Source organism: Mytilus trossulus, chromosome 6 (genome assembly GCF_036588685.1).
Source record: "Mytilus trossulus isolate FHL-02 chromosome 6, PNRI_Mtr1.1.1.hap1, whole genome shotgun sequence".
In the NCBI taxonomy this organism is placed as follows: Eukaryota; Metazoa; Mollusca; class Bivalvia; order Mytilida; family Mytilidae; genus Mytilus; species Mytilus trossulus.
The window spans coordinates 39,376,292-39,402,996 of NC_086378.1; the positions used below are offsets into that span (position 1 = coordinate 39,376,292).

Genomic DNA, 26,705 nt, shown 5'->3' on the forward strand with positions numbered 1-26,705 from the left:
TGTACTGCATGGTTATTAATTGAATTGGTACATGTAGTACTAGTATGATGTAAAAAAAAAACACAAAAAAAACAACACAAAAATCCAGCACAGCAGTAAATCCTAATTAGAAATTATAATTTGCAATGAAATGAAATGAATTATAATTACATTATATTGAGTTATCTCACATAGTTTTTTGCAACCTTGTTAATCCAATATTTACAATTATTATTAATTAGAAATTAATTGTGTTTAAATTTAATAAATATTTGATAAACATGATATATAAACAAGAATCAATATGTACGGGTAAATTGAATACCTACATGAATAATAACTGCTTATGAATATCTTCACTTCTTTGTTTCTACCTTTAATAATTGTTATTTAAGTAACACACCATATTACCAGGGTTGTGTTCAATTTCGTAGCAGCTACATCAAGGGCTATGTAGATTTATGACTATTTGATGTGTAGCTATCCTAGCTGCTACATAGATGTATGTATCACTATGTAGCCGCTAAAATATTGAACGCAACCAAACTATCACTATGATAGATACCATATGATCTGTATTTCAGATTGACAACATTTTAAATTTAGTGTTGCCGAATCGAACAGTTTTGCCTAACCGGTAACTCGCTTAATCTTTTGACTGATTAACCAGTTAACTGGCCAGTAAAGTTGATTTTTTAAATGTCTTAACGATCTACAGTACTCTACAAATTAATGGTTTATGGTAAGACGAATTGACAAAATTATATATGATATAGGTGTGTGCATTAAAATCATAAAGGAAGAGGCTTTTCAAAAAATGTCACCCTCATAATTGCAATAAAATGAATTTTGCAATCCTGTACAGCAGATTTTGATCTGATTTACCTATTGCATCTGCAGTACTGATAGCTGGTAATTGGTAGTAATAAAAGATAAGTGTTTTAAATGCCCCAGCTGTAGTGGAGGGGACATTTAGTTTTACCCTTGTCCATCTGCATGTCCCTTTAGCATGTTATATGCAAGCAGTATTATCATCTGTGTCCCATATGCATTTACACATTCCCCATGTATTTATATGTAGGAAAGAGTTATTACATTTTAATATACAAAATAATGGACCATGTTAACAACAATTTCAAATATATTTTTAAAATGAAATTTCATTTTGAAAATATATTTGAAATTGTTGTTTACTTGAAATATATATTTTTTTAATTTACAAATACCACACCAGCAAAATCTACATTTTTTTTGTACCTCAGTCTTATATTAGGGGTGGTGCCTCAGACATTATCCCCCTTGTTATCCTTGAATATAACAGTATTGTTAGAGAAATATTTTTGAAAACATCTGTAATTGTTTATACTACAATTTTACAGGGTAACAAAGTAAGTAATTTCTAAGGAGCATGTCCAAGCATATTGTATAGGCAGTAGTCAACAGTTGCACAATTGTTTACTATAGATTTACATTTATATTGTATTGTACATATGTTTATGTAATTGACAAAAATGTAAGTAACAAAAATGGTTCCTAGACTTTTCTTTTGTGTTTTTAACAATTTTTCAATTAGAAATAAACCAATAGTTCTATTTAGACTGACTTTGGTCTATAAAAAAAAAGTTTATGTAAATTAAATGCAAGGAAGCAATAAAAAAGATTTTGTTTTTTTAGGTAAAACAGTCATATTATATTTAACAGTTTTAAAGTAAACATATATCATTATAATTCAGAAGTTATGTTAGCATAAAAAAAACAATAAATGTGCAATTGCTTATAAGGTGTGGAATTATATTTTTTTGTCCCTCCAGTTTTGTGGAATGCACAAATTACCAAGATTGCCAGTACTCACTGCATGGTGTTGTGGTGTTCTTTTTAAGACCCAGATCTATTGTAATAACTTCATGTGTAAGTTAGAAATACAAAACATATGACAGCCAATGATACAACTATCTACCAGAAACCAAATGATGTAGATGTAAGCAACAATGGTTGATTACTACAGCCTTCAACAATGATCAAACCCATACTTTAAAGTAAGCTATATATAAGACCCACCGGCAAGCAAATATGAAAGACAGCAACCAATAATAACCATTAACTTTCTTTTATTCTTTCAAAATACTATAAATACAATTATAATTTTGTCTATTATAAAATAATTTAATTTTGGATGTAACACATAGTTTGATTGGCTGACGTTTTTTTGTTATGAGCCCATAGAGATAATTTAGTCATGTGACAGTGACGTCATCAACGTTTTTTCATGGTTTTCTAATGTTTAAAAAATGGAATTTAGAATTAAATTATAAGAAATGACTAATATTTTTTCTGTCGATTCGAAATAACATAAAAAATGTGGTGCACACTGTTAATTAACCCGCTACGCGCATTATTTAGTGTGTATCAAATTTTTTGTTATTTCTTCATAGACAGAAAAAATATTACAGTCATTCCTTAATTGTATTTAAGAGAAATTCAGAATGTCCCCATTTGATCCTCTTCTCTACCTTTTTAAAAAACAAACTCATTAGAATCTTTATACAAGAAAAAAGGTAAAGAACAAAACCTTGTAAGTTAACAGTACTCAGTTTCCATCCATTTTGCATAAAAATTTATGGATGTCTGATAAGTTTCATTAGAGTCTAATCAATTCTTAGTTTTATACCCGTAGTTAAAAGGTAAAATCACAATTATACTTAACCCCAAGTAAAATTCAAAACCGAAAGTCCCTAATCAAATTGCAAATTCAAAAGCTTGGTACAGGCATTTTCTTGTGTAGATAAAACCTGATTATATAGCTAGCTAAACCACTTACTTGTATGGCAGTCTTAATGTTTTAAGACACTAAGCAATCACATTGTATATCAGCAGATGAAGTCTCAAGTGGAAAAGTAAGATTTACTGAAACTTTGCATTTCACACTTACATAGTTGACTTTTGAAAACTAGGAAATAAAGATATGTTTATAGTTACAAAGTATGGATTCCAAATTAAATGTTTAAAACTAGATAGTAAATAATACCATGAATAATAAAAGGATAGATTAAAACGTTGATATGAAGATTTCTAAAAAAAAAATACACATGTATCCAACCACTTTTAAAACAGTTAAAAAGGGTTAGGTAGCTGTGGTGTCTAAAATCTTACATAATAGATTTTTCTTTAACTCCTAAGAAGACTTGTTTCTAATTTTAGATTTAAAAACTAGTGGCCACTGACCTTGTTTTTCATTAAAATACATTGAAATTAAGTTTTTATAAGATTATATGGTAGCGCGACATTAGCTAACTTCTTAAAAGCTTATTATTTCAGATATCAGATACCTTGATCCTTCATACTTTGTATATAGATGCCAAATATGTTATGCAGTTACAATCTGTCATATTTCTATCCTTGACCTCATTTTCATGGTTCATTGACTATTTGAAAAAAGAATTCTCTCTTATTAATAACTTATAACTAATAGGATTACTATATTTGATATGTGCATATCTTGCAAGGTCCTCATTGTCCGTCAGACATTTTTCACTTGGCCTCAACCTCATTGCATGGATTACTGAAAAACTTTTAATTTTGGTGATCAAGTCCATATCTTAGATACTATAAGCAGCAGGTCTACTGTATTTGGTGTACTGAATGATTGTAAGGTGTACATGTCCATCTGTCAAGAGTCATCTTACCTTGACCTCATTTTCATGGTTCAGTGGTTATACTGTCGTTAAGTATTTTTTATTTTTCTAATACTGTATGCAAAAGGTCTGCTATGTTCGGTGTATGGAATGATTGTAAGATTTACATGTCCAACTGGCCATTGTCATCTGACCTTGACCGTGCATTATGTTTATGTTTCAGTGGTAAAAGTTTTAAAAAAATATTTTGTATTTTGGTCTGTTTTTCTTTTACTGTATGAAATACATCAACTGTATTTGGTGTATGAAAATATCTTACGATGGACATGTCAGTCTGGCATGTTTTATTTAACCTTGACCTCATTTTTACAGTTCATTGACCAATGTTTATTTTTTGTTTTTTAGTCTTATTTTCTTATACGTTAAGCAATAGATCAACTATATTTGGTGCATGGAATGATTTCAAGATGTATGTGTCTGTCTGGAAACTATCATCTGACCATGACCACATTTTTATGGTCAATATTTTCCTGGTTCATTTTTTTTTTTTTTTTTTTTTTTTTTTAGATATATGCAATATGTCAACCACATGTACATAAAGCATATTTGGTGTATGGAATGATTATAAGGTGTACATGTATTTCCAGTTTGGTTTGTCAGACCTTTGACCTCATTTTCTTGGATTATGTTAAGTTTATGTGATAGTAATGCTTTACATTAAGAACTATCAACATAATATCAATGGTTAGTAAAGAAGGCGAGACATTTCAGCATGTGCACTCTTGTTTTAGTTTATTTGAAATAATTTTAAGTTTAAGATTTTCTGATGTTTCTGTTGTATATAAATAACATTTAGTAAAATATTTTTAAACAAGGAAAGTAATTTTGCAACATGCACAGATAAATGCTTAGAAAAAGACACTTGATCTACCTTAAAATGTATTTTGTATCAAATCATAGTTTTTTTGCCCCTTTTATTGAAAAGAGTTATTATAATATCAATATTAAATACAAGAACGTTTCAATGCAAAGATGATAAAATAATCTTAACCATTTCCCAGTAGATATACAGGTTACAATGTATATATTTATTAGTTCCAGTCCAATGAGTATAGTCCTTTACATACATGTACAAAATGTAAAAACAAGTTTAATACTAAATTTATTGTTTAGTTTATGGATTTGATTTTAGCAATAATAATTATATGCTTCAGTTCCTACAATAGTTTACTGTTAGATACACAATCCATACTTTTTTTTAAGTTGTCTGCATGGTTTTAAAAACCAGGAGTGGATTGAAATTAACTAACAGTTCAAAATCTAACACTATAAATTTGCATCTGTATAAATCTGCTTCCAGATCTTTTAGATGTGTCTGGTAAAAAGGTATATTAAGAAATAATGGCATGCATTTATTATTTGTGATTTTTTTTTTAAGAATATACAAATATCAGAGATATAAAATTATTACAATTTCAGTAAAATCTGCATACAGACAATTACTATATCAGAATGTGAGTTCTTATTGCGATGTATGCATAGTTGCATTATTTGCATCAACAGAAACCTCACAATCATCTCTGTATTAAATGATATCCATGTTATTGACCAGTTGTTAAAACTTTGATGAACAGCTTTTCCTATTTCCTTTGAATTGTAGTAAGACCGTGTGTACATTTTTTTCTATGTTTATTTGTAGTAAAAAAAGGTGATTTTGCATCAATGCATTCAATTTTACTTAGTACTTAAATAAGTCCTCACAAATTATGAAAGTTTCAGTTAAACTTCTGAATTGAAACCATTAGTAACTCTGAAAAATTCCTTTATTTTTAGGAAACAGTTTTGTATGTAGGGGGCACCACTGAAAGGCTGTTGCTAGGAGCAGATATGATGGATATGGAGAAGAAGTATGGGGATGGAAATTACAGAGAATTCTCAATACATGATGCACACAATTTCTTAGGATCTGGTTAGTGCAGGAATCCTGCATATGCCTTTTTATAAAATGGCTTTTGTAATTTAGTTTAATGTGCCATTTAATTGCTTTAAGCAACTACTTCTAGATTAGGAGCACCATGAAATATTTTACTGCAGCTTAACTTATTCTGTTTTATTTTTAGGATTGACTTTAATATTTTTTCTGTCTATTTGAAATAACAGAAAAGATTGGTACACACTGTATAACCTGTGTAGCATGTTATTTTAAAAAGTGCACCACATTTTTTAGCTCACCTGGCCATGTGAGCTTATGCCATCACTTGGCGTCCGGCGTCGTCTGTCGTCGTAAACTATTTCAAGAATCTTCTCATCTGAAACTACTAGGCTTAATACTTCCAAACTTTAACTGAATGTTCCTTAGGGTATCTAGTTTATAAATTGTATCCACAGTTTTGATCTCTCAACAAACATGTCGCCATTGCTAGAAATAGAACATAGGGGTCAAATGCAGTTTTTGGCTTATATCTCAAAAACAAAAGCTTTTAGAGCAAATCTGACATGAGGTAGAAATGTTCATTAGGTCAAGATCTATCAGCCCTGAAATTTTCAGATGAACCAAACAACCCCTTGTTGGGTTGCTGCCACTTAATTGGTAATTTTAAGGAAATTTTGCAGTTTTTGGTCATTATCTTGATTATTATTATAGATAAAGATAAACTGTAAACAGCAAAAATGATCAGCAAAGTAAGATCTAGAAATAAGTTAATATTACTAAAATTGTCAATTGACCCCTTAAGGAGTTATTGTCCTTTAATGACAATTTTTCACAATTTGTTCATCATATTTGATAACTTTAAAAAATCTTCTCCTCTAAAACTACTCTACCAAATTCAACCAAACTTCAACTGAATGATCAGTAGGGTGTATAAAATAAAGTTTGTGTTTTATTTTCTATTTCGTCAAAAAACATGGCCGTCATGGCTAAAAATAGAACACAGGGCAAAATGCAGTTTTTGGCTTATATCTCAAAAACTCCAGCATTTAGAGCAAATAAGACAAGAAGTTAAAGTATTTATTAGGTCAAGGACTACCTGTCCTGAAATTTTCAGCCGAATTGGGTAACTGGTTTTTCAGGTATAATGCCCCGGAATTGATGATTTTAAAGAAATTTTGCAGTTTTTGGTAATTATCTTGAATATTATTATAGATACAGATAAACTGTTAATAGCAAAAATGTTAAGCAAAGTAAGATCTACAAATAAGTCAATTTGACCAAAATTGTCAATTGACCCCTTTAGGAGTAATTGCCCTTTAAAGACTTTTTTCACAATTAGTTCATCATGTTGACTTACTTTAAAAAATCTTCTCCTTTGAAACTGCTGTATCAATTTCAGCCAAACTTAGGCTAAATGAGTTTCAGAGTATCTAGTATAAATTTTGTATTTTATTTCTTTGTATGTCAAGAAACATAGCTCCTATGGCTAAAATAGAACATAGGAGAAAATGATTTATTTTTAGCTCACCTGGCCCGAAGGGCCAAGTGAGCTTTTCTCATCACTTGGCGTCCTGCGTCCGTCGTCGTCCGTCGTCGTCCGTCGTCGTCGTCATCGTCCGTCGTCGTCCTGCGTCCGGCGTTAACTTTTACAAAAATCTTCTCCTCTGAAACTACTGGGCCAAATTTAACCAAACTTGGCCACAATCATCATTGGGGTATCTAGTTCAAAAATTGTGTCCGGTGACCCGGCCAACCAACCAAGATGGCCGCCATGGCTAAAAATAGAACATAGGGGTAAAATGCAGTTTTTGGCTTATAACTCAAAAACCAAAGCATTTAGAGCAATCTGACATGGTGATAAAACTGTTTATCAGGTTAAGATCTATCTGCCCTGAAATTTTAAGATGAATCTGACATTCCGTTGTTAGGTTGCTGCCCCTGAATTGGTAATTTTAAGGAAATTTTGTTGTTTTTGGTTATTATCTTGAATATTATTTAAGATAGAGATAAACTGTAAACAGCAATAATGTTCAGCAAAGTAAGATCTACAAATAAGTCAACATGACCAAAATGGTCAGTTGACCATTTTAGGAGTTATTGCCCTTTATAGCCAATTTTTAACCATTTTTCGTAAATCTTAGTAATCTTTTAGAAAAATCTTCTCCTTTGAAACTACTGGGCAAAATTAATTGAAACTTGGCCACAATCATCATTGGGGTATGTAGTTTAAAAATTGTGTCCGATGACCCGGCCAACCAACCAAGATGGCCACCACGTCTAAAAAAAGAACATAGGGGTAAAATGCAGTTTTTGGCTTATAACTCAAAAACCAAAGCATTAAGAGTAAATCTGACATGAAGTAAAATTGTTGATCTGGTCAAGATCTATCTGCCCTGGAATTTTCAGATGAATTGGATTATCGGTTGTTAGGTTGCTGCCCATGAATTGGTAATTTTGAGGAAATTTTGCTGTTTTTTTTGTTATTATCTTGAATATTATTATAGATAGTGATAAACTGTAAACAGCAATAATGTACAGCAAAGTAAGAACTAAAAATAAGTCAACATGACCGAAATAGTCGCCCTTCATAGTAAATTTTTAATAATTTTCACAAAATTTGTATATTTTCACTAACATTTTCCACAGAAACAACTGTTATAGATAGAGATAATTGTAAGCAGCAAAAATGTTTAAGTAAAGTAAGATCTACAAACACATCACCATCACCAAAACACAATTTTGTCATGAATCCATCTGTGTACAATGTTTAATATTAACATAGACCAAGGTGAGCGACACAGGCTCTTTAGAGCCTCTAGTTTTTGCTTTTAAAGAAAATAGGACGATTCAAAGAACATTTAAATAAATTGAAAAGCCAAAATAATCATTGATGAGAGATTTAACCAAAAAAATTAAGGTGAGTGATTCAGGCTCTTGAGAGCCTCTTGTTTATGTAGTCACGAAAAAGACAGATTTTTTTTACAGTCATTCCTTATAATTTTATTTTATTATAAATTCCATTTTAAGCTGAAGTAAATCGTGAAAAAAATGTTCATGACATCACTGACACATTACAAAATTATGTTAATGAGCTGATAAACAAAACACTGTCAGACATTAATAAACATGTTACATGTACATCCAAAATTAAATTATTATTCTTTGTTATTAGGAATTTCAACTCCGTTAAGAATAACTAATTTAATACTTGCTGGTTTTACTGAGTGATACATGAGTAATTGCTTGATAAAATATCTTCAAAATGGGAACACAAAGTGTGCACCTATAGGTCATGAATGACTCAATGGATAACTTTAATGTATGTGGATGATACTTTGCAATTTACTAGTTGCATCTTGATATGATTGTGGGGCCTCAGTGGCCAAGTGATCTAAGTAGTAAGTACTGTAATCACTAGCTAGTCAACACTGGGGTTGTGAGTTCAAACCCTGCTCATGCAGATGCACTCGACTCCAACCTTAATTGACTAGGATTGTCAGTTTTCCTATCGAAGGTCAGTGGTTTTCTCCGGGTACTCCGGCTTCCTCCATCAATAAAAACTGGCCGCCACCAGTTAAAACACCAGAAATCAAATCATCAAATCTTGATATGATTGAAAAATTGCTGTATCAGGCCCTGACAATAACATGTATACACATTTTACTCTTTGTAGGTCCTTGTCTAAAAGATGTTCAACCCTTAACATAATTATCTGTAATTAGGTATTCTAATACATCATCGTTTGTAACGTTCATATTGATTGGATAACGTCATCCATTTTTCATGTAAAATATGCACAAGCGCAGATGATATATGACAGATTTAAATGTATGATTTAAAGTGGTTTTCTGTCAGTTTTATTAGAATGGAGATAAGAATATTGTATTTTAAGCTCTGACGACATCAATTGATGATTTGATGGTCACAAATACCTGTTTACTGACTCCACTAATGGGTCGCCAGTAAACTTAATTTGCTACAATCAAATCACCAATTGATGCTGTCAGAGCTTATAATACAACATAGTTCTCTCCTAAATAGTCCCAGGAAATTCATACTATAGTTAATTGTGTATTTATTACACATACTGATATTGATAACACTGAATCAATCAATACCTTAATAAAAACCTATGAATATGAATGATAACAAGGTCAAACCAGATCAAACAAAAATAACATTTGGGTAATCGTAAAGAAACAACACTTGTAGAGGAATGATTATTAGAGGTCTCTTTGATTATTAAGAAATAAAGTGTGTAGCCCACCACTTTAAAGGATACTTTGTGGCTTTATTATTGATTTTAAACAGAAAATTCCAGAGGCATTCTTAACAATTTAAGCAGAAACATATATTTTCACTATGATTACTCTTAGATTATTCAATGGGCGTTCACAACAAAAGAAACATAAGGACCATGTTCTAGCAGGAAACCTATATAAGTCTGTATTGTTTTGATATTCAATACTCAGAACTTCCTAGCAATACTAGAGTATTTAAGTATTCATTGAAATCCCCTGTTATTATCATTCATCTTCTTCATTTCAGAGGATCTCGATTCCTTTCTTACTATGGCAGAAAAGCAGAAGATAATATTGCATGAAATTGAGGCTGTCAGAGCAACAGAGGAGGACCCTCATATACCTGGGTATGAAAATATCAAGTTGTATCCAGGGAAAAGTATAAGTATGTATATTTGATAATTTTTTATTCCATAGTTGCTTAACAAAGCTGTGTTTCATTAAAAACTTAAAGATTTGAATGCTGTTAGGATAGTTTTTATACTGTTTCACATGGTGTAGAATTTTAAGCTGGATTATTTTTTTTAGAATTTATTATCAAACCTTGTTCCGAATATAAAAATAAGATGATGTTTTGGTATGATTGCCAATGAGACAACTCTCAACAAGAGACCAAAAAACACGGAAATTAACTAGGTCACCAATGAGTAAAACCCATACTACATAGTCAGCTGTAAAAGGTCCCAAAATGACAAACATGTAAAACTATTCAAAAGAGAAAACTAATGGCCTGATATTTACAAAATGATGATCAAAAATAAAAATGATATAACAGCAGCATATGGTAATGTATGTTTTTTTTTGGTAAAATTATAGACAAAATAATTTACCATTTTTATGAAATTGACTGAAAAATAACATTTTTTTCTCAGTTAATAGCTTCAAAAACGATTTCTTTGGATATTAATTGTTAATTTGGTGAGAATTGATTCCTGTGACGTAGTTTAAATACTCATTTTTAAAAGTTGACTTTTTTGTGGATGTGCAATATATCTGTAGGTTTTGCTGTTTGCATTGGATACTTCATCTTTTGATATAAAATGTGACCATTTTTAGATATACATGTATATACCCAAGTCTAAAATGAAAACTACATTCAAACCGATGATTGGGTTGGATAAAATCCACAATTTTTATACGTGTGCATGTAAAACAAATTTCGTTGTAGAAGTGTCTAAATACATTACAAACAACATTTTCCAAAAGACCAAAAAAGTGAAAAGGAATATTTAAACAAAACACATTTGACTAACAGGTCAAACAACTGATGTTCTTTAACCCTGCTGACTGCCATTGACGATTGCCAAATAAAATTGATCACAAGATGCAACAAAATGGATCTTAATATAACTTTAAAACTAAACAGAAAACAATTAACTAGTGGCCAAAATATGTCACAAACATAAGGTGTCAATATTTTTTTTGTACTCTAGATTCGGATATGGTTATATAGATATATATAGATATATTTAACTATGTTGAAAGAATTCCTAAATGGCAAATTATGAAAATAATAACTGTTTAGTCTCTGAAGGATTTAATCAAATTTTGAGATCATTGCCAATTTATTTTCCTCCAGAAATTTGGAAAATTAACATTGCTATTAACATTGGAGTCAAATACCAAGGACCTCTCCAACTTTTTCATAAAAAATAGGTTACTCTTTATACTTTCATTCATCCTAAAACACAGTCATTAGAATTTATAATTCTAGGTTAAGTCTCCAATAAAAAAACAAACTTCAACTACTTTATTGTAATAATTATTATCCAAGCCCCTTTATCTATAACATCTTATGATTGAAAAATGTAATGTCAGCCATGTAGTTGAGAGGAGAAATAACGAACTGAAGAAGGCCAATGGCCGAAACGTCTTGGAAAATTGGTTTATTAATACAATTATATTTATTTTAGTTAAAAAGTACCAGAGTAGAAATATATTGACAACAGTTTTCCCTATTCATGATGATGAATATTTGAAGAAGTTAGGAGCTGAATGGTATCAGATGAAGCATGCATTTAAACAACAACCAATAGGTGGGTTGATCTCATTATCTTAAATAAAGAAGAAATGGTTACTTGACCTACACTATAATTTTACTTATGACACAATTTTTTTCATTGCACATTATTGTTTAAATTTGTGAAAATCTGCTTCATAAAACAGTTGTATTTTGTACATTAGAGTTCTAAGTGTTTGTTTAAGAAAATTCTAAACAGAAAGTCCATAGAAAAATGGCAAAATTAAAAGCTCAAACAATTAAAATAAATGGATAACAATTTTTTATACGACCGCAAATTTTGAAAAAATTTTTCGTCGTATATTGCTATCACGTTAGCGTCGTCGTCGTCCTCGTCCGAATACTTTTAGTTTTCGCACTCTAACTTTAGTAAAAGTGAATAGAAATCTATGAAATTTAATCACAAGGTTTATGACCATAAAAGGAAGGCTGGTATTGATTTTGGGAGTTTTGGTCCCAACATTTTAGGAATTAGGGGCCAAAAAGGGCCCAAATAAGCATTTTCTTGGTTTTCGCACTATAACTTTAGTTTAAGTTAATAGAAATCTATGAAATTTTGACACAAGGTTTATGACCACAAAAGAAAGGTTGGGATTAATTTTGGGAGTTTTGGTTTCAACAATTTAGGAATTAGGGGCCAAAAAAGGGCCCAAATAAGCATTATTCTTGGTTTTCGCACAATAACTTTAGTTAAAGTGAATAGAAATCAATGAAATTTAAACACAATGTTTATGACCACAAAAGGAAGGTTGGTATTGATTTTGGGAGTTTCGGTCCCAACAGTTTAGGAATTAGGGGCCAAAAAGGGACCCAAATAAGCATTTTTCTTGGTTTTCGCACCATAGCGTTAGTATAAGTAAATAGAAATCTATGAAATTTAAACATAAGGTTTATGACTATAAAAGGAAGGTTGGTATTGATTTTGGGAGTTTTGGTCCCAACAGTTAAGGAAAAAGGGCCCCAAAGGGTCCAAAATTAAACTTTGTTTGATTTCATCAAAATTGAATAATTGGGGTTCTTTAATATGCCGAATCTAACTGTGTATGTAGATTCTTAATTTTTGGTCCCGTTTTCAAATTGGTCTACATTAAGGTCCAAAGGGTCTAAAATTAAACTTAGTTTGATTTTAACAAAAATTGAAACCTTGGGGTTCTTTGATATGCTGAATCTAAAAATGTACTTAGATTTTTTGATTATTGGCCCAGTTTTCAAGTTGGCCCAAATCGAGGTCCAAAATTAAACATTGTTTGATTTCATCAAAAATTGAATAATTGGGGTTCTTTGATATGCCAAATCTAACTGTGTATGTAGATTCTTAATTTTTGGCGTAGTTTTAAAATTGGTCTAAATTAAAGTGCAAAGGGTCCAAAATTAAACTAAGTTTGATTTTAACAAAAATTAAATTCTTGGGCCTCTTTGATATGCTGAATCTAAACATGTACTTAGATTTTTGATTATGGGCCCAGTTTTCAAGTTGGTCCAAATCAGGATCTAAAATTATTATATTAAGTATTGTGCAATAGCAAGTCTTTTCAATTGCACAGTATTGTGCAATGGCAAGACATATCTAATTTCACAATATTGTGAAATAGCAAATTTTTTTTTAATTAAGAGTTATCTTTCTTTGTCCAGTATAGTAAGCAAGAAATATCTGCAAGAATTTTTTTTAATTGGAGTTATCTTTCTTTGTCCAGAATCAACTTAAATCTTTGTTATATACAATATACAATGTATATTCACTTTTTACTACCAACTGGTAAATTTAAATAATCTTTACCATTCAGTGATAACAAGCAGTTTTTTTACATCTTAATATTTTATGATGTATTTAAATGAGTAGTAATTGTTGCAAACTCCATTAGAATATTTTAATTGAAATTAGTTTTGGAATAAGGGAAAGGGGGATGTGAATAAAAAATTGGGTTCAATTTTTCTCATTTGAAATTTCATAAATAAAAAGAAAATTTCTTCAAACATTTTTTTGAGAGGATTAATATTCAACAGCATAGTGAATTGCTCTAAGAGAAAACAAAAATTCTAAGTTCATTTGAATACATTCATTCTGTGTCAGAAACCTATGCTGTGTCAACTATTTAATCACAATCCAAATTTAGAGTGGAATCCAGCTTGAATGTTGTGTCCATACTTGCCCCAACCGTTCAGGGTTCAACCTCTGCGGTCGTATAAAGCTACGCCCTGCGGAGCATCTGGTTATAACTGCAAGAAGATTTGGAAAAAACCCATTCCTGCACATTTTTCAATTAAAGAAAACAATGACTGTTTAATTCAAGTATTGGTGGAATTGCATTCCTTTTTGAAAGTGATGTATGAAATCTGGGTTTCTTCTTATACAACAATCTTTAAGGTTCCATTTGTTTAAAATATTTGAAATAAGTTATTATTATACTTACTACATAACAATATATTGTAATTCTACAAGTAGATGCAACATTTCAAATCCTTGACCATTGGCAAAATGTGAAATCTGATTGATGCAAAATAGATTAACTTTTATTAGTGAAAATCACAACTGAAAGGATATGTTTTTATTATTGGAAATGTGATACTGTTATTTTTTTTTTGCGCCGTAGTAGAAAGATCAACAACAAATTCTATTTACAGTATGTAAATGGACAAAGTTTGCAATTTTTATCATTTGCATTAGATTTCTTATAGTAATATATTATAAATTTAGAGGAGTATTATTTATTGTCAGTTGCCAAAGATTTTACATTTAATAAATTATCCTCAGAATAAATTCTGAATTAACTGTTTTCAAATTTGGACTTGAAGGGTCACACCTTGAACATGTTGAAAAAGGATATTAATTTCTATAATTAGTAAATTTGAAAAAGTCAGTTTTATTAATGCCTTTTTCAACACTCCTTGAAACAGAATTAAAAGAATAAGGGATATTATTAAGCTGTAAACTTGTAAAATATATTTATGAAAATCATAGACACAAATGCAGCAGTGAACTTTTTGGAGTAATGTCCCACACATTTGATTGCCTTCTTCGTTTTATCGTAAATGTACCTCCATAATATATATATGGGATGTTCTGTCATGGTAAGCATTATTCCCAATTGATTTTATACAGCTAGATAAATTGCTTCACACATACATTTCTTTGTAATGAAGATATGTTGATTTTGTTTTCAGATAGAATTCAGTATTACTTTGGAGATAAAATAGCTCTTTATTTTGCATTCTTGGGATTTTATACAATAGCCCTGCTTCCTCCTGCTATGATTGGCATTATTTATTTTGTAACATCATGGGAGAGCATGTACAGAGAAGCCATTTTTTCTGTGTTCAATTTGATTTGGGCAACATTGTTTTTGGAGGCATGGAAACGATACAATGCAGAACTGTCTTTTAGATGGGGGACTACTGACATTGTATCATCAAAATTTGAAGAGCCAAGAGCAAACTTTTATGGAACAATTGGTAGAAATGTTGTCACAGGCAAACCAGAGCCAGTTTATCCCAAATGGAAACGTGTTGCAAGATTCTATGGTGTGACCGTACCTGTAGTTGCCTTTTGGCTAGTTGTTGCATTTTATGTGATGTTGGGATACTTCTTTTTACAAGCATTAGCAGATAAGAAGTATGAAAATGACAAATCTTGGTTTAATATGGGTGTCTTATATCTCCCAACGGCAATCTACGCAATTATCATTGGAGTTGTGAACACTATTTATAGAAGTGTTGCCAAGAAACTGAATGATTGGGGTAGGTAATATAAGTTTACAATATATAATCTAATAATAAAGTAAATTAGTATTAATGATGGCCTATGTTGTCTATAAGTAGCATGTTTGACTCCTCTGTAGGTTAGTATTTTAATCCTGTGCTCATGTCGAACCAAAACTTTAATATTTATATAAAAAAAGATGATGTGGTATGATTGCAAATGGATAACTCTCCACAAGAGACCAAAAGACACTGAAATTAACAACTATAGGGCACTGTACGACAAATTTTGTTTTTTACTGTCCAAAAATGCAAAATGTAAATATAAATTGTTCATTTGATCAGCTGAGGATCAGAAAATGTGTCAGGTAAGATGGGATTCTTCTTTCTATAAATACATTGTTTGAAAAATCTGATTTAGCATGTCAGTCTAGAACGAAACAAGACATATAGAAGTATGATATATATATTTATATGATATTAACATTATCCTCAAAATGCATATGATATTTGATATTTGAGTTTAAACAGACAGAAATTAATCATATGCTGTAAATTAGTACATGTATTTGCAGTGAAAGTATTCAAACAGAACCCAGTGCAAATTCAATCTAAACTCAAATGTTTACATCAGGACACACTTAGAATCCTTGGTGACTTAAAATTTAAAAAAAGAGCAAATGTCTGAACCAAACAAAATTGTATTACCAAAGTCACTTAGATTCAGGCTGGTTATATTTGAATTTGAAAGTAACACTTAATAAATTTGGTGTGTCAGAAATCTGAAGCATTTTTCTGGTTTAACATTCATCAGGGAAAAAAATCCGATATTTGAGCTGTATGACTAACAAAGAGGTAAAATGTATAGCTCATTTCATTAATGAACAACTTTGGCTGTGAAGTTGGAACCTTAGTCAATAATTTCTAAATGGAGATTTTAATGAATTTTAGTTTTTTTCTCTATTTATTTACAGAAAACCACAGATTACAGTCGTCTTATGATAACCATTTCATCATCAAACTAATTCTGGTATGTTTAATATAAACAATAGGCTGTAAATCTTCAATATTGTTTTTACCATATAATGATATATATTAACAATTTTGTCCATAAAAAAATTAGTACCAAACCTCCTTTCTTTATGTATGTAGTTTTGCCTATTATCAACTTACACTGTAGAATGTTTAGTTTTATGTAAATTTTTAACAGTTAAACAGACTTGGTGAGCAATTGTTAAGAATTTGAAATTACACATAATCATCATTATAATATATTTATTTATCATATGTTGAGTACAAAATACAGCAATTTTGTATATCTAATAAAGGTTCCTTTTTCCAGTCTGTATCACCTACCCTGTATTGCATACCCCGTATCACATGGCTAAACCCGTATCACATACCCCGTATCACATGGCTAAACCCGTATCACATACCCCGTATCACATGGCTAAACCCGTATCACATACCCTGTAACGCATAGCATAATCCGTGTCGCATACCTGGCATACCTGGGGTGACATGCCGTATCACCCTTGACCAATATCATCCCTCGGGCCGAAAGTCCCTCTGGCTAATATTGGTATCTCGTGATGACACAGCATATGATACGGATTTTGTCATGTATTATTCTCTATATATTATATATTAAAACTGTAATTTGTTAAATATGATATTGGGCACAGTGTATAAGAATGTAGACTTTTATTCTCTTCTATTTCGTGCAAAATACATATTGGAAATACTTGTGTGCATACAAAAACAAAAAAATATAATATACCGTGTATTTGAACTGAAACAACACCATTGGTAACAACTGTGTTTGGTCGGTTGTCTTGTTGTGTGTGGAGCTGTTTGAAAAAGCAATGAGAGGTACCAAAGCAGAATGAAAAATACTGCAAGCTTGGATATTTGGTGCCTGATGTAATCATAAACACAAACACTAACAACATCTTATCGTCTATGTGTTATTTGTCTTGAATATAAAACACAATAAGTCCATTGCCAAACCTGACTAGTGTTGGAAATCCCCCCCAAAAAAGATAAGTCTGTAACCATTCTAACCCTTGTTTTGTAAAAGCATATAAAGTATGAGAAAAATGAGATTGGGAGTAAACATTGAGGCAGCAACCCACTAACAGATATAAAAGAAGAAAGGAATATTGAGGTCTGTTCTATATCATAATCTTATATGATGTCATAAACATGATACAGAATGGATATGTTTCTTAAACTTGCTACAAGTCCCTTTCTTGTTGCATTTGATTACCTTTGCATTAGAATAATCTTTTTACAAACTGGTATGTTTACTGAAAACTACTCTAGCATACGGGTTGTCATACTTCTGCAGGTGTCATTGTAATGGCAAACGCCTAACACTTAGTTAAAGTAAAAGGTAAGAAACATATGTAGTATATATGCAATACACAGTTTGTTTCTATTTACAGTTTGACTTTGTGAATTGTTTTATAAGTTTGTTCTATGTGGCATTCTACCTACAAGATATGACTCTTCTCAGGAGTGTAAGTATTGTATATATATATTTGATTAAAATGTCATAGGGGGTGTAATAAATATATAAGTTCTTCTTGAAGTCATGTAGAGATATATTGATAAAAAAAGTCAATTTTAAAAATCACATAAATGAATTGATATTTTCAAATGTATTGGGTTCTTTTATCCAAATGCTATTTTTAGAAACTACAATATTCTTTATGTGTTACAGTACAAACAATATTTCAGTTGTTCATTTAGTATCATAGCGTCCATAAGGATTGAAATCTGTTCATATAGTAACATAACTGTAACAACACAACAACAGAAATCCAGGCATGTTTTGTGCCTTAAAAAAAGTGTATGCTCTCATGGTTAAACATGTTTAATATAATGAAGCATCAGTTTTTTAAAAAGGACCTTTACCTTTACATTAGATAACGCCTTACAAATGTGTAAATATATTTTCTTTATTGGTAACTATTTACCACTATCGATTGGTAATAAATGAACTAAAATGTTCCAGGAATTTTAAATTGCTTCAGAATAATAAAAAAATCAATGGTAATTTTAATTATACATAGAACTATGGGGGTGATGAAGACTTTTTCATCCCAAAAAGTTATATTAACTGATAAAAGTAAAGTCTATCAGTTTGCAAATACTTGACAATTATTGTTTTTTTTTTAATTGAAAGTTGTTTTGAACAGATGAGAGACATTGTCCTACACATCCTGTAATTATAAATAAAAATAAAATGGTGGGGACCTAAGGAGGTTATTATCATTGTGCTACACAAACAATCATACAATTGTTGTGTGATCAGACAAACCAGACACCAAGAAAAAAATCAAATGGTTCCAGATTATTTTGAATTCAAAACCTGTCTTCAGCATATCATTTTATGTCCATGATATAACAACAAAGAAAACAAATCTAGAACTTATGAACTCCTTTATTTTAATGGAATTCATTAACTTCTGAAAGCTAAAGATTTATCAAGTTTTGATTGTTTTGTGGTCCTTAATATTTGTCTTCATCAAAATAGTTCATACATACAATTTCTAGGGTGTTAAATTTTTAATGGAAATTGATTATATTTGTCTTTTGTTGCAGCATTTGGCAGCTCTTTTGATAACACAGCAAGTGATTGGTCAGATCAAAGAAGCCATGGTTCCATTTATTTTCATGCGCCGTAGGAAGAGACAGGTAGATGAATTACTAAAGAAAACATCTACAGTAGAGAAGGTGGAATATTACAACAATGAAGTAGATGATGGATTACAGAAACAGGTCAATTTAGAAACTACCATGGATGAATATGAGGTAGGGAAGACAGATTTGAGAATCTTCCTCAAATCCTTGGTACAGTGGTAACCTGTTTAAACTTAACATTGATATAATATTTACAAATATTACTCCTTAAGAAGTTTCACCAGTGAAAACGTTGTATACAAGCAAAAACTTATACAATAATTCATGAAAGTTGTTTGTTTAATAATCAGCTGATATTCCACTAGGAAAGACATTTATTTATATTTTTTGGAATAAGAACAATCAAATATTTACTTTCGAGTTCAAGTAATCCCAAAACTGTACCAAAACTGATTTTTAATGAATAAAGGTATCCACAATAGTCTCAATTAAGGTAGCACAATACAAAGATTTAATAACTCCAACTACCAAGTTTTAAAATGCTGTAACTTTCTTAATAATGCTTGAAAATTTATAAAAGTGGTAGTTTTGGATAGCTAACAGATTACTCTTTCAAATTAATGCAATTTTAGCATTATGCAACAATTATGTAACCAATTATAATGTTAACGGTGTCTAAAATATTTTTCACCAAATTTCCACTTTCAAATGAAATTAGCTTCTGCATAGGTATCCCTAGAGGCTTGATTTTATTATATGTTGTTCCTATGGCAATTATCTACAAAAGGGTGTCTCAGATTTCAGATAGAATGTATAGAACAAATTTTACACCTAATTAAACATTATCTTCTTTTATGTGGTCAGGATGTTTCACTAATTGGAGATTTATGAGAGAATAGACTACCAATAGAATACCATAGAGACAATCTGAGACACCCTTTTGAAGCCCATGATGTGTTGTTTAAGATTTCGTTAAAATTTTCTGTATAGTTAAAGAGATGAAAGAGCTAAATTCATTCAAGTGACCTTACCCAGATATTGCCACTAATTACATAATAATTGATTATATAATGATTGCATAATAACAATATTACATTCATTTAAAAGATTAATCTTTTATCTATCTATATGTACCTCTTTTATTATTTTCTATGCATTCATAAGAAAGTTACAGCATTTCAAATGTTAGTGATTGGAAGTAAAAAAATCTTTGTATTGTGCTACCTTAAATCACTGTGCTTATCCTAAAGGCTTTGGTCTATCTCATTAGCAATTGCTCAAATGGTTTACCAAACTGTAGTTTAAAATCTTAACCCACAAACTGATCAACTGGTAAAATATTTTAACCGATTGCTTCAGTGAAAAGTTAAAAGTTTGGAGTTCAGTGAAATAAAAAGTAAAACTTACCATCCAACTCCAATTAGTTGTTGTCTATGTCAAGAAATTCAAACAAATAATGAGTTACTATAATATGAGCATCTGGTTTTAAAAGGTCTTACTTTAACAAGAAAACTTCTATCCTAAACAAAATTTATGACTAAATCAAAATATTGTTTTGTATGTCAATAATTTATAGCTTTGTTTTCAAACAGCAAGTTAATGTGTAATTGTAATTTGGACATTTTTTCTAAAGTAATTACTAATATATATCATTGTATCATCTGTAGCAATAAGTAATCTTAAAAGTCATATATAGGATGCCAAATATAAAGTTTTAACCCCAATTTCATGGTCCACTAAACATAGAAAATGATAGTGCAAGTACTATGCTTTTCTTATCCAAGGCATAGATTACCTTAGCCTTATTCAGCAAAACTTTTTGGAATTTCGATCCTCAATGCTCTTCAATTTTTCACTTGTTTGCTTAATAAATATTTTGATATGAGCGTCACTGATGAGTCTTATGTAGACAAAACACGCATCTGGCGTACTAAATTATAATCCTGGTACCTTTGATAACTATGGAAACATTATTATGACCCACCTAAGATAGTAGAGGGGCATTATCTGTGCCTCCGTTTGTCCGTCCGTCCGTCTGTTCGTCACGCTTCAGGTTAAAGTTTTTGGTCAAGGTAGTTTTTGATGAAGCTGAAATCAAATCAACTTGTAACTTAGTACACTTATTGCTTATGATATAATCTTTCTAATTTTAAAGCCAAATTAGACTTTTGACCCCAATTTCACGGTCTACTGAACATAGAAAATGAAAGTGGGAGTTTCAGGTTAAAGTTTTTGGTCAAGGTAGTTTTTGGTGAAGTACACATGTTCCATATGGTATGATATTTCTAATTTTAAATTAAGCCAACTTGGACTTTTGACCCCAATTTCACAGTCTACTGAACATAGGAAATGAAAGTGGGAGTTTCAAGTTAAAGTTTTGGTCAAGGTAGTTTTTGATGAAGTTGAAGACCAATTAACTTGAAACTTAGTACAGATGTTCCATATGGTATGATATTTCTAATTTTAAAGCCAACTTGGACTTTTGACCCCAATTTCACAGTCTACTGAACATAGAAAATGAAAGTGGGAGTTTCAGGTTAAAGTTTTGGTCAAGGTAGTTTTTGGTGAAGTTGAAGACCAATTAACTTGAAACTTAGAATACATGTTCCATATGGTATGATATTTCTAATTTTAATGCCAAATTAGATTTTTTACCCAATTTCATGGTCCATTGAACATGAAAAATGATAGTGCGAGTGGGGCATTGGTGTACTTAGGACTAGTTCTTGTTTTTGTTTCTCTTTCTTCCTACTATTATTTTATCCTGAGATATAACTTAACTATATATATATAACTTCAGGGCACACTGGATGACTACTTGGAGATGTTCCTACAATTTGGTTATGTCTTCTTGTTCTCTTCTGCATTCCCATTGGCTGCTGTGTGGGCATTGTTAAACAATGTCACAGAAATTAGATCTGATGCATTTAAAATGTGTAAAGTCTTTAGAAGACCATTCTCTGAAACAGCCTCCAATATTGGTGCTTGGCAGGTAATGTATTATTTCATCCAATTTGTTTGTTGAAAAATAATAAAAATCAGGGTTTTTTTTATAGAAAAGATGGGACATCTGCTTTAGACAAATGTGAAATTATGGAGGACCAATGATCTAACTGCATTGATCTACTTGCCGTAAATTCAAAGTCAGATGAGTGCTTTAATTATTGTTAACTCCTGACAAATGGCGATACTGCTAGATAGATTATCACATATCTTGTGCATATTGTGTACTAGTAGATAATTAAATTGCATGCTATGATTATTAATGAGATGCTTATCCTGTTACACTCATCACTTTTATTAAAACATCACATGTATGCTTGTTTTACAGAACGTTTATTTAAAAGTCATGAAAACAAAAGTTTATTGCTTTGTATATAAGTCACAGCTATGTGGTATAATGATCTTTTATTAAAAAGCTTATGAAATATACTATTAAGCCATACTCATATTAGATATGTGCACTTCTATTATTGAAATAGGATACAGTCAATTTTGATTCATTGTTTTGTTTTATTTTAAAACAACAAAGTAGATATAAATTTTAGTTCAAAATTGATATGAAAACTTCAAATTCATACAAAACCTATTGCAAATAAACCAATAAATATTGCATGAGTTTATAAATTTTAAATTTACACCCAATATAAGGGTTCTATTTTTTAAATTGTAGCTAGCCTTTGAGTTGATCAGTGTAATGGCTGTTATTACTAACTGTGCCTTGATAGGGATGAATCCTGAAGTCAAGAAGTTACTACCCACTGATATTACACCAGTCAATACTGTGCTTATATTTGTACTGGTTGAGGTATGTCATAGAATGTGATCATCTATTTCCTCATTAACCCCCAAGTTCTTAAATGCATGTAATTAGATGTAAAAAGATGTGGTTTGAGTGCCAATGAGACAACTCTCCATCCAAGTCACAATTTGTAAAAGTAAACCATTATAGGTTAAAGTAAAGCCTTCTACACAAAAAATTGGCTCACAAGGAACAGAAAGCTATAAAGGGCCACAAAATGACTTATTTATATGATGTAATATTTGTTACTTATTAAAGGGAGACATTGTTTCAGTACTACATATTAAATGATTCTTCTGTTTCTCACACACTAGTCCAGAACATTATCTTTTGACTTTGATATTCTATTTATGTGAAACAGAACCCTTATATTGGGTGTGAAGGTATCTGACATCAGTCAAATTTGGAATTGTAAATTTCATAGGGACAAATCACACTGATATATTACAGTGCTATAGCTATTGACAGACAAAACAAACTGTGGCTGTGTAAAACTAAGTCATCTTGTCAAGTATAATATAAGGGAACAAAAAAAGTGTGATTGAAAGGAGATATAAGGTATTCGTCAATGAGACTACTCAACAACAAGAAAAAGCTAAAGAAACTTGATCAACAAATTGTCCGCTCTTGCAGATACACTTGACTCAAATTATAATTGTAACGAACTTTTCAGTTTTCCTATTGAAGGTCTGAGATTTTCTCTGGACACTACTGCTTCCTCCACCAATAAAAACTGGCTGCCACAAACTAGCTCAAAATTGGTGTTACTACTCAAACAATAAATCAATCAACAAATTAACTGCGAAAGAAAACCTTGATTGATGTTTTAACATATGTCAATCTTTGAATTTCCATTAATCTAAAATTCATTGTGAATAAATTTAACAGAGGTTTAAAAAAGATACGTCACCATCACAAAATCTATATTTGTATATATTAGATGTACAGTATATATTCTTGTTAAAATAAGACCCTATTACAAACAGATGTCATCATGGTTATAGTGTTTCTTTATGATGAGTTTTTTTATAATTATTAATCTGCCTGGCTCCTACAAAACTTGTCATGTAAATAAAATTCATCTTTGCGCTCAGTCGAAAACTATATCATACATGTGTAAAAAGTGAATGACTATAATTCAAAATAAAATTAATCCTCTTCTGATTCTTTTATCGGTCTGGTCTTGTAAGCAGTCACAGGAATACAATTCTTACCACATTTTCACAAGATTTATATCAGCAATAAAATTGAGAATGGAAATGGGGAATCTGTCAAAGAGACAACAACCCGACCATAGAGCAAACAACAGCAGAAGGTCACCAACAGGTCTTCAATGCAGCAGGAAATTCCGGCACCTGGAATCGTCTTTCAGCTGGCCCCTAAACAAATATATATACTGGAACAGTGATAATGAACGCCATACTAACTCCAAATTGCACACAAGAAACTAAAACAAAGGCGGCGGGGTTAAACATGTTTATGAGATTTCAACCCTCCCCCTATAGCTCTAGCCAATGCAGAAAAGTAAACGTCTAACAATACGCACATTAAGATTAAATGTCTCTGACAAGTTTAAGAATTAGTTCCAAACAGCTATTTTTAAAGGACTTCCAAAATAATTTTTTGCCAGCCGTACATTTTATATATTATCCCGATATTAATCCCTTAAGATTAAATAAACAGAAGGCAATTATGGTAATCAGTTGCCGAGTTGGCCATTGACATTAAAAAAAAAACGATATTCTTTGATTCAAATTTGAAGTTCTGACGTAAACTGTTAAATTGACATTGCATCATTTAACGTGTGCAACATCAGCGTACTTATATCTGCCCTAGACTCTTTATTTGTGCAAAACAACGTTATCAAAAACTTTACTTTCGTTTCTAAATCTAATACTGGATGTTATCTTGACAATGGTAAACCATGGACCAGTGACAGTTAGCTAAATTCTGTGTACGTTTGCAAAGCATGAATGAGTGAAAGTAGCTTTTTCTACGTTATTTCTTGAAAATATTGAAATAAACGTGAGATAAAGGTATCAATGACAATTTAAGCATTTTTTGAAGAAATTAGGATGCATTATTAAATTTCACACCTGCGCACACATGAACTAGTTCAAACAATGGTTCAAACATGGTTATGACAATTGTTCATTTTCACCTTTTTAGCTCACCTGGCCCGAAGGGCCAAGTAAGCTTATGCCATCACTTGGCGTCCGTCGTCGTCCGTCCTCTGTCGTCGTAAACTATTTCAAGAATCTTCTCCTCTGAAACTACTGGGCCAAATACTTCCAAACTTTAACTGAATGTTCCTTAGGGTATCTAGTTTATAAATTGTATCCGAGGTTTTGATCTATCAACAAACATGGTCGCCATTGCTAAAAATAGAACAATGGGGTCAAATGCAGTTTTTGGCTTATAACTCAAAAACCAAAGCATTTAGAGCAAAACTGACATGAGTAATATTGTTTATCAGGTCAAGATCTATCTGCCCTGAAATTTTCAGATGAATCAGACAACCTGTTGTTGGGTTGCTGCCCCTGAATTGGTAATTTTAAGGAAATTTTGCTGTTTTTGGTTATTATCTTGAATATTATTATAGATAGAGATAAACTGTAAACAGCAATAATGTTCAGCAAAGTAAGATTTACAAATAAGTCAACATGACCGAAATGGTCGGTTGACCCCTTTAGGAGTTATTGCCCTTTATAGTCAATTTTTAACCATTTTTCGTAAATCTTAGTTATCTTTTACAAAAATCTTCTCCTCTGAAACTACTGGGCCAAATACTTCCAAACTTTAACTGAATGTTCCTTAGGGTATCTAGTTTATAAATTGTATCCGAAGTTTTGATCTATCAACAAACATGGTCGCCATTACTAAAAATAGAACATAGGGGTCAAATGGAGTTTTTGGCTTATAACTCAAAAACCAAAGCATTTAGAGCAAAACTGACATGGGTAATATTGTTCATTAGGTCAAGATCTATCTGCCCTGAAATTTTCAGATGAATCAGACAACCGGTTGTTGGGTTGCTGCCCCTGAATTGATAATTTTAAGGAAATTTTGCTGTTTTTGGTTATTATCTTGAATATTATTATAGATAGAGATAAACTTTAAAGTGAGCAATAATGTTCAGAAAAGTAAGTTCTACAAATAAGTCTATCTGACCAAAATTGTCAATTGACCCCTTAAAGAGTTATTGCCCTTTAAAGACTTTTTTCACAATTTGTTCATCATGTTGACTTACTTTAAAAAATCTTCTATTTTGAAACTGCTGTATCAATTTCAGCCAAACTTAGGCTAAATGAGTTTCATAGTATCTAGTATAAATTTTATATTTTATTTCCTTGTATGTCAAGAAACATAGCTTCTATGGCTAAAATAGAACATCTGAGAAAATGATTTTTTTTTTGCTTTTGAAGAAAATAGGACGATCCAAAAAACATTTAAATAAATCGAAAAGCCAAAATAATCATTGATGAGAGATTTAACCAAAAGAATTAAGGTGAGCGATTCAGGCTCTTGAGAGCCTCTTGTTTATCTTTTAATCAAATCATATTTGTAAATGTATTTTTGATAATTTAAATCTTTTTAAAGCCGCTTAGCTTGCAAAAGGAGATATATGGAAAAAATAGTGTTAGCAACCTCGTGCCTACATCTGTTGTAAGATTTTTAATAAAAAGTGAGAAAT

The 26,705-nt window shown here is 30.9% G+C and overlaps 1 protein-coding gene across 4 annotated transcripts in view; it reads left to right on the forward strand.

Annotated features, from left to right (window-relative positions):
* Positions 1-26,705, forward strand: part of LOC134721332 (anoctamin-10-like) — a 50,827-nt gene that overhangs the window by 15,811 nt on the left and 8,311 nt on the right. For all 4 annotated transcript variants that reach the window (XM_063584259.1, XM_063584258.1, XM_063584257.1 and 1 more), the window contains exons 3-11: positions 5,445-5,580; positions 10,093-10,230; positions 11,759-11,881; positions 15,028-15,600; positions 16,536-16,591; positions 18,009-18,083; positions 19,171-19,380; positions 22,010-22,201; positions 22,883-23,017. In XM_063584259.1, the coding sequence (XP_063440329.1) occupies positions 5,445-5,580; positions 10,093-10,230; positions 11,759-11,881; positions 15,028-15,600; positions 16,536-16,591; positions 18,009-18,083; positions 19,171-19,380; positions 22,010-22,201; positions 22,883-23,017 (1,638 nt within the window). The remainder of the gene's footprint in view (positions 1-5,444; positions 5,581-10,092; positions 10,231-11,758; positions 11,882-15,027; positions 15,601-16,535; positions 16,592-18,008; positions 18,084-19,170; positions 19,381-22,009; positions 22,202-22,882; positions 23,018-26,705) is intronic.